Raw genomic sequence first — 9705 nt, 5'->3', positions numbered from 1 at the left:
GGGGACAGCCCGCTCCTGCGAGAAGGTGATGGTTATAGGAAGCTGCCTTTATGTAAGCAGACATTTGGAAGAGTAGGGGAGAGGTGAATAGAGTATTTAAGTGGGTTTCACAGATATCTTATGGTACATAAAGGAAGCCTAAAAAGTCCCATTTCCAATTCTGGAGAACTGTTAGAGATGCAATTGTGTCCCAGTACTGTTTTGTTTTGTCCTGGTTACCTAAACTGGTTCCTGTTCTGTTTGCTGTCCTCTACGCTTTTCATCCAAGTTTCCATTTTTCTGCTCAGCTGTTGTTTTTTTTTTTCCCATGTGTCCAAATCTACTATTGCTGCAGTTAGCATCCTGATATTTTTCTGTCTTGTAGTCTATTTTCTTTCTTCTTTTTCTTAGATGAGGTTTGCATGTTCCTCTATGTTAACCTAGAATCCCAGAACTGGGAGATAAAGGAGATGGGACACAGAGCGCCTGTATTCAAGGATTAGTGTGTCTTTTTTTAAATGCCCTTAGGCCAACGTATACACTTGTTTGTGCTATGTGTACGTACTTGTGCAGTATTAAACAGTGATACTGAGAGGCTGAGCCTTGCTCCGGGATAGTGGCATCTTTTACATTTTACCAAATTTGTAACGGTAATGTGAGCTGCTTTTTCTAAAGCAATTGGATATACTTTTTTGTCTACTGCAAAGGCATACATGTAGCTGACAACATCAAAGTTTGCAGGACTTTGCTGTTAAATTAAAAATGTATGCAAAGCTTTCTTTTCTCCTTTCTTTTTATTTAGTTTGTGTCTAAATCTTTCGTAAAAGTGCTCAAGTTTCTGTTGTGCTGGGTTGATAATGATGATTCACTGTTCAGGATTTTTTATGGCATAACTGGAAATTGCTATGTATTAATTACACTTAAGTTTTATTAGCTAGAGAGTTATTTACTTTGCTATCTTTTGATCTCTTATAAAATGTAAAACTGCTTTTATCATGTGTCTTGGTAAGCTGTTTGTATATGTCTTCTAAGACAGCTGAAGGTTTTTTTTTACCTTTAGAATTTATAAAACTTAGGAAACTGTATGGTTTTACAGTTGACTTAAACTGATTAAAGATCATGCTGAAGCTGAAAGGTTATGTGAGTGGAAAGAGACAAAAGTTAAAACTGCTGCTTCTGATGGCAGTTGTCTTGTGAAAGCTCTGTGTAAGTTACAAGTCTAAATTTAGTGTGACTACAATTTTAAATATCCTTAAGTTGATAGTACTCAAAAATACAGGAACTTTGTATGGAATTATTCTTCAGTGCAATTAGATTGTAAGAGGTACATAACCTTACATTAGTATGACTATACCTGTTGCTACTGTGACGGGTTTTCCTAGGTATAGATTTCAGAAGCAGAATTAATTTTTTAATGCTTCTTCATATTGTGTGTGTATTTTCTGTTTTCATTTCTTGCATTAGTATCCGAAGTCCGTATATCTCCTGACGTTCTTCTGGAGCACTCTGTGCCTTCTTCCTGCCTGGTTCCTTCTGACTCATTCACTTTGTCAAGTGATAATGTGGCAACAGCTATTCAAACAGCCAATGTTATAAACCCATCTGTTCTTGAAGAACAGGTAAACCCACAATTTTTGTGTTTCGGTATGGAAACTTGATGTATTTAATATCTTAGCATTGTATATGTTCTGTGCAAATTTAGATTGAATTGCCTTTTAAGAGCAAAAGGTGGTCCTTGGATTTCTGTGATACAGACTTTGAAGTAAAATAATTTAAATATTATGTTTAAATCCTATAACTGGGAGACACCATAGTACTTTGGTATGGACTGCAAGAGAGATAAGTGTGTTAAAGGGTTATTAAAAGTTAAAGGTGTGCTGATAGTGCTAGGCATGAAAGTAGGAAACAATAGCAGGAAGGTTCTCTACAAAGATGTGTTACTGTTAAAGCTGTAAAGATTATGGCTGTACATATATGTCATACTTGTATGTTTTCTCAAGTGGCTTTAGGATTAGAGAATTAATGTTTAATTTTTACTTAATTATAATTCAATTCATTTCAGTTTTATTTTTTATTTTATTATGTTTTACTTTATTTTTGTTCCCCCATTACTTTTAAAGTTTTGTGTGTTGTGGTTTTTTTGTTTTGTTTTGTTTTGTGATCTGACGGAGTCCTAGTTGTATGATCTTGATCTCTCCTTGTGGCTGCAATACTGCTGAGAGCTGATCTTAGCTTCTTTTTTGGGGGTGAAAGTGTTTAGTTTTTGACTAAACAATTAGGTGAGCAAGGGAAGGAAAAGAATTTCTGCCTGGAGATTAGCACAAGAATGCAAGATTGCTGTGGATGAGAATTAAATAGATTTACCCTCCCAAGTGAATTTTTATTGCCATTGATTGCAGTGACACCTGTTTGAACGAGTTTATTGATTGTAAAGTTCCTTGTTTCAGGATGTATAGTAGTATATACTTGAATTAGAAAGTGCTCTTGTTTTTCTCTGAACCAATCAATATTTTCGGCTAGTTTGTGACCCTCCCATTTCCAGCACTTACTTTGTTTATTATTCTTCAGGTAGTCTCATCAAGTCCTAGGGCTATTCATGTTGAAAGTTGAATTTCATGATTAAGTCAGATTTCCATAATCTGACCATTTAAAAGCATTTCTCTAGAGCTATTTAAACAACTTGTACAAAATACTTGTTTTGATTAAACTGACTTTTATTGTTTTTCCTTTGAACAACATCTGTATGTTCATACTTTCAGAAAGACTGTGGCTAGTACAGCTCCAACAGTTCAGTCTTAGTAATGAATTAGTTACTATTTTGTATTTGTTCCCAGCCTAATGTTATGGAGAAAGCCTATAAAAAGTGAAGAAGAGATGTGCCGAGATGCAAATAATACTTAAGAAATTTTCTTAGAAATCCAGAAGTTGTGTTTTTTTTTTTTTTCCCTTGAGAGGGGTATGTGTTTACTTTGTTTTTTGACTGATACCAGCCAGGGTCATTTTCTGTGTTGAAAGCTCTTCATCTCCCTCTCTGACAATGTTTTGATAAGTAAATTTCTATTACTGGCAGGATGATCAAAATATGCTTTTCTTCAGCCACAACAGATCCCATGCTTTTTGATTTTGGCTAACGGTGAAATGTGAATAACCTGTATCCTTTCTTGTTTGAGCTAGGCCAGAAACTTTAGCTTGCGTGCTTTCTGGAAAGAGCACTTTGGATATTCCAGAATACTAAGGCTTAGGTGTATTTTTTTAAAACTAAAAAGTCATTTGGTTAGGTAATCTTACTAAAAATAAGAAATACACTTTGTTACTTCTGAATAATTATGTGTGCAAATTCTAGTTGTAGGCCATGTTTCAGTCTTTCTCATCTTGTTCTGGTCAGCTACTGACAGACCCAGGGTTCCATAAACTCTCTTTTTAATGCAGGAAATAATACAAACTAAAGAATACAACATTAGCAAGTGTTACTAAAGGGAGAAGGGCAGTTGAGAGGAGGTCCTTTAACATTATTTTGAAATGGAGATCAGACTTTGCACTTTTGGATAAAGCTAAAGGAAAATGGTGGGTATAAAACTATAATAAAATATTTTTACACCTGTTAGAGGAGGATGTTAGGAGAACTGTATTCTTCTATAATTGTGTCTCCAGAGCCTCTTGAGGTTTCATGTTAAAAAACCTCAGCTTTTCAGGCTCCAACATCACAATTTTTGGCAGTGCCAGGCTCTTATCTTGAGTAGTTCTCAGAAGTAGAATTAGCACATCTAGGTTCTCTTTGCTTCTTACAGATGGGGAATTCAGAGCACAAACTGCAGTTTTCTTTGTGACTGTTTTGTCTACTGGATTTTATGTATCCATGTACAGTCAAGATCTCAGCTATTTTTGTTTTTTCTTTCTTTGAATCCTCCAGGAGATACTTATTTATTGAAAAGTCAATCTATTATTTGAGTGTTTGGAATAAAAGGTGTTAAGGGAATGGATTAAATCAGATCAGTCAAACATCTCTTAATAAACACATTGAGATGTTCCTTTCACCCCTGCTCCCCAAATCTCAAGTGCTCTTGGCTTTCAAATTGTTGTTGAAAATGCGGCAGCTGAAATTAATTTACCAGCTTTTTCCTTTGAAGTTCCTTTGCTGCAATATAAATAAGTTTTTGCTGCCTTTTTTTTTTTTTTTTTTTAAGAAGAAAAAAAAGCTTTGGCTTTTGGTAATTATACCACAAAATATTTTAAACCTCACCTAATTTATTTTTATGCTTTTCTGAAAATACGGGCTTATTATCAGCGTGTCATCTGTTTTGGGTTGTGTAGTATAGAAGCCTCCGTTTTAGTTTTTGTAGTTCTACAGTTCACTGAAATAGCATTAACTAAATGTTGTAGACACGTCCCAATTCCTCTTATTCTGATGGTCTAGCCTCAAGATAAGATACTTATTTTAGCACAAAAAATTTGTAGTCTCTTTCCAGGGCTACTGTTGCAGTCTGCATTGGGTGAAAACATGGAGTGACTAATCCAAGGAGAGTTTATTTCCCTGTAAGCCTGATGCTTTGAGACAGATGATTCAGTTACACTTCTGTTTATTTTCACCTCTTTTGAGTATTTTGACCTCATTGGAAACTGAGGTATCTGTGCCATCCTCCTTTTTAAAGCCTTCTTCTAAAGTATTCTTGAAAAGCAGTCAAGGAGATTGGAGGGATTGATGTGAATCCATCTAGAATTACTAGCTACTGCTCCATTGTTGGAGCTTTCTTTTTGGCCAGCACATCCTACATATGAGAGTGTGCATGGCCAATTTCAGGGAAGTGTGGTTTCAAAAAAATAACCTTAGTATTTACAGTTCTTAAGTTGTGTAATGTCATCTGGAAATAAAATTTGACTTGACTGGAATGTTAAATTCCCTTTACCATTTCCTTTACTGTTTTGTTTCTCATATGAATTAGATTCAAGCAGATATTCCAGTTGCCTCTGTGAATGTAATTGAAGACAAGACTTCAGTTACATCAACTATTGCTTTGGTTGATGCTGAGACACAGAGGACAAATGAACCGAAGAGCTACCTTCAACAAGCTGTTGCAAACCTAGAAACCAAGCTTTGCACTGCTGAAGAAGAAAAATTAAAAATTAAAAAGGTATGAATAATTTTTTAATTAAAATGTTTGGCATTTATATAGGATTTAAATATAGTGGGAGCTGGTACAGATTTGCAATGCATTTTTTGTAGAAATTAGCCAAATTCCAGAGAAATTGGTCAAATTTAGCCAAAATACTTCCCCTCCCCCCCAGTCTGGTGTCTATTTTAGGCTGAATTTTTCTAAAGTTTGGGGGGGCGGGGGGGGGGTTGGAATTTCCTGCAGGGGAAAAAAAAAAAAAAAGACAGGTTTTCTTAGCATGGAGCCGTGTGGTTAGAAGGTATAGTGGTTCCCCCATGGAGGAAGGGTAGTGAGTGTGTGGTCACTGAAGTTGAAAGTGCCTTTGGCTATCTTTATGAACATAACACATAACACTTTTTTCTTTTTTTTTTTTTTTTTTTTTTCTTTTTTCCTGGGAGCTCTGGTAACTAGATTCTTCATATTCTTTCCGACCTGAATATGATAGAGTACCATGCAGGCCTATGCCTATAGTTATGTGTCTGAGTTAGCAAAAGGTCACTGAGGCATGGGAGAGTAAGTTTAATTTCTGCTGGTCTTAATACTGTTCCTTGATAGCTATCAAGGTGTGCTAGGGAAGGAGGAAATGGCTTGTTGGAAATGAAAATGAGGATGAGTAACTATAGCCAAAAATGAATGGATTGATTTTACTAGGAATTAAGTGTATAGAGGAGGGCTGGAAGGGAAGCATGAATGCAGACTGTAAGAAGGTTGAGAGCTAGGCTCTGTATTGAAGAAGTGTTGCACAATCAGTTTCCATCTCTACAGTTGAATCAAAGACTTTGAATCTCAAGAACTGTTTTTATTATTTCATCCAAAAGCAGGATTGAACTAAGCAGACCTGCTCTTTCTGTCCTCCTTATGACCCTCTCAGTTGTGCCTTTGTTTAAATAGCTGTACAGTGATCTGGCAGGTCATTTGTTTCTATGCTGGCTTCCTGCATGGCTGCAGAAATAGTTGTTCTTGAGCAACTGAAAGGGTGCCAACAGCTTATGTATAGTAGGAATGAGTTTGGTAGGAGCAACAGCTGCATGAAGAAAAAATAAAAATCTTTAGCTCTTTGTATAGCAAATAATTTTGAAGTTTATTGTCAGTAGTGTCATTCTCCTTCCTGTCTATTGGTTCATGTTGGGCAGGCTTCTAGACTGGCTCTCCGCAAGATCACAGAATATTTTAAAATTGTATTCATTTTGGAGATGTAGGTAGAGGTCAGTAGGGTTGTATGTAATGGGATTTCTGCCTTTTTAGTGAAACCATTTGCTAAAAGTACATTTAGTATGCTACTTTTCAAATGCAGAAAGACAGAACAAGCTGTTAAAAATATGGAAATAATTGGAATAGAATAGAACAGTTCCAGTTGGAAGGGACCTATAACAATCATCGGGTCCAACTGCCTAAGCACTTCAGGGCTGACCGAAAGTTAAAGCATTATTCATTATTATTAAGGGCATTGTCCAAATGCCTCTTAAACACTGACAGGTTTGGGGCATTGACCATCTCTCTAGGAAGCCTGTTCCAGTGTTTGGCCACCCTCTCAGTAAAGAAATGTTTCCTAATGTCAACTCTGAACCTCCCCTGATGCAGCTTTGAACAATTTCCACACATCCAGGCTCTGGATACCAGAGAGAAGAGATCAACACCTCCCTCTCACTTCCCCTCCTCAGGAAGCTGTAGAGAGCAATGGTATTGCCCCTCAATCTCCTTTTCTCCAAACAAGACAAACCCAGTGACTTTAGCCGCTTCTCATAGGACGTGCCTTTCAGGATGTGCCTTTGATTTTAAATACCTTCTACTTCTTGAAAATATTGTCTCAATTTAAAGACCGCAATCAGAGTTTTCTTGCACAGCCCTTCATCTCTGTCTATATTATGATAGGAAATGTCATAGTCTTTAGAAATTAAATTAGTTGGAATGATTAACTGTATTTTCACAATTTGCAAATGTTTGTAAATTCACGTATTTTATTTTGTAAACTTTATAGGAATTAGAGTATTTACTGGAAAAACATAGTATCCTAGAAATGGATTTCTTGAAGGAAAAAAAAGAAAAAGTAATTTCACATCAAGATCATTACAAGACGCTCCAGGTAATTTCTTTCTTACTTTTTTCCAGGAGGGTTTTATATAGAGTATATTTACATCCAACAAATACTCTGTTAAGTATCTACAGGCCTGCTCCAAAGCCTTCTGAATTTAAAGACTTTCTAAGGTCTTAGATCAGAGCCTGACTTTTTACGTTAGCGGGAATGTATGTTTAATAGCCTACTTGCGTAAGTACATTGTTGTAACTCGTATCACTCATCCTTATTATGATTTATTTCATTCAGACAAAAAGAAAAACACTTAGCACAGTAGCTGTGTGTTTAGCAGTATGACTTAGCATGTTCTAGAGTAGCTATGGCCAATTATTTGTAAAGTATTAGCTGACCTGAATATGGAATAGTTTGTGTTTCATAATAAAAATCTGTAAAATATAGTTAGATGCTAGACAATGGAATTAAAATTGCTTCCATTGCAAAAATCAACATCGTTCATTAAGTACACGTGTGAAGTCTCACATACAAGATAAATTTTTCATTGAAGTTTTCAGTCGTCTTCCACTGTTGTAGCAGGACAAACTAAATATTACAGACTTATAGAAACATTTCAGAAGTTTCTTGTTGGTAGTTCAGCTTCACTTAATTTTTTTTGCTGCTGTGGATGGTTTTTAAGTAGCTACTGCATTGTTTCCCATTTGTACTTAAGGGTTGCTGTAATAATTTGTACTGAATTCCAGGCTGCAGTTCTTCCTAGAATTTACGGTAATATAATAATCTAATCTTTTGTTGTTGTTGGTTTTTTTGTTTATGTGTGTAACATCATACTCAATGAAAGAAATGTTTGCTTAGCTATGTTATAAAAATAAGTTTTGCTTAAAAACCTTCTGATTTATGGAGTATCATATTGACTAAAGTTAATGATCATCATAAACTCTCAACAATAGAATTAGTGGATTTTATTTTTTAATACTTTCATGGTGCTCTTCAAGCAGAAGTATTTAGGTAGTGGAAATGTTACTGAGGTTTGCAACTATCAGTCTGTCTGTATCATGCCTCTTTGAGTCAGGTACTACAGTTTTCAAGAATGGCAATGAAAGGGTCATAACCTTTAACTTACTTTGTAGAAAAACTCATGTACTACCTCTTGTTGTCTTCTGGATATAGCCAGAATCAAATCAGAGAAGGAAAGTGAGTCATGCTTCTAAGGGCTGACAGTTAAAATTACTTTCATGAACCTTGAATATTGGATGCCTTCTGTGAGTACAGCTTTTAATGCCAATTCCTTTTGTCTTTCTCCTTTGGCTCCTACAACACTAGGGTCAACACCTGTGGCCACATGCTGAGTAAATCTGGCAGCTATGCAGTACAGATGTCTGTCTCGCTAGCATTTCTTTTTCTAGTAGAAACAGCTGGTTATTAGTGTTGTTGACTTGAAAAGCTTAAAAGCAGACTATAGTGGTGACTCTGGCATAGCTTTGGGAACTCTCAGGATAAGACTTCCAAGTGAACTGATTCTGGTATCCTAAGCTGTAGGTGTGCATTGACTTAATTCCTCTTAAATGAAATTTCTATTTTAATATTTGTGTATAATATGTAAAACAAGTGTCTCATGAGATGGTTCTAACTGCCTTTTACATGAACATGCATTATTTCATGCACCTTTTTATTTACTGATTAACTGAATTCCGGCACTTGTGACATAGGGAATTCTCAGAAGCTGGTTTGGAGGTAATAGAGCCAGTCAGTTAGTCAGATCTTTACCAAGGTGATATTTAGATTAGACTCTTTTCTTTTTTTGTGAAGTTGTTGTGCTTAGTTCTGAGAGAAGATTTCATTAATCTTTGTCAACTAAGCCAATAATTCTTTTTTTTTTTTTTTCATCTTTTCCTATTTCTGCCTCAGTTGAGGGTGACAGTTATGTTACCACAGTTTTGTTGTCACAAAATCGTTTCAATAAAATATGCTTTCAGGTTTTTTGATATAAAAAAAATATTTTGAAAGACAAGGTAGGAACATAAAACATATTACAGATGTTTTCTGAGTTGGGTTAGCATGCTGATGAAGTGAATTGTGTTCTGGACTAGTCACAAACTTTCTTCATCATAGGTGTGAAAAAAGCCTTATACTTAATTTGGTAGTACTGAAAATGGAAGAATTGAAGAGGAGTGATAATCGCTGCTCTTAATCAGGGGAGGAGAATTCCAAGTCTTTGGTATAGTGTTAGCATTTAACCAGTGGATGACAATGGAGTGTTGCCACATTTATGCTTGTGTAAAAGAGAAAAGTAGAAAGTTCTGCGTTTTGTCTAAATAAAATTGGCTTTAAAAAAATCAAGACTGAACAGATTGTGTAGTATTTTCACATTCTTAATGTTGTTTCCATATGTTACTACAATGCCAGAGATGGTAAAGGGGCAGCAGTGGATTCATAAATAGAATAAGCAAATTGCTATTAACTCGTATTATAGATTGTTTGGATATTTAATGCAATGGTCTCTTTGAGATCTTGAATTCATACAAGCTGGTAAAATTAGAGTTATGA

The 9705-nt window shown here is 35.5% G+C and overlaps 1 protein-coding gene across 1 annotated transcript in view; it reads left to right on the top strand.

Moving 5' to 3' along the window:
* Window positions 1-1443: 1443 nt before the first annotated feature.
* CCDC91 (coiled-coil domain containing 91) overlaps window positions 1444-9705 on the top strand; it is a gene marked incomplete at both ends in the record, with an annotated part of 35064 nt that continues 26802 nt past the window's right edge. Inside the window, 3 exons of the mRNA XM_009583290.1 lie at window positions 1444-1598; window positions 4920-5108; window positions 7108-7212. Coding sequence (XP_009581585.1) covers window positions 1444-1598; window positions 4920-5108; window positions 7108-7212 — 449 coding nt within the window. The remainder of the gene's footprint in view (window positions 1599-4919; window positions 5109-7107; window positions 7213-9705) is intronic.

This window comes from Fulmarus glacialis, unplaced genomic scaffold (genome assembly GCF_000690835.1).
Source record: "Fulmarus glacialis isolate BGI_N327 unplaced genomic scaffold, ASM69083v1 scaffold12068, whole genome shotgun sequence".
NCBI classification, from domain to species: Eukaryota; Metazoa; Chordata; class Aves; order Procellariiformes; family Procellariidae; genus Fulmarus; species Fulmarus glacialis.
Note: the sequence above shows the minus strand (reverse complement) of the source record. Positions and strands in the feature narration are given on the sequence as shown.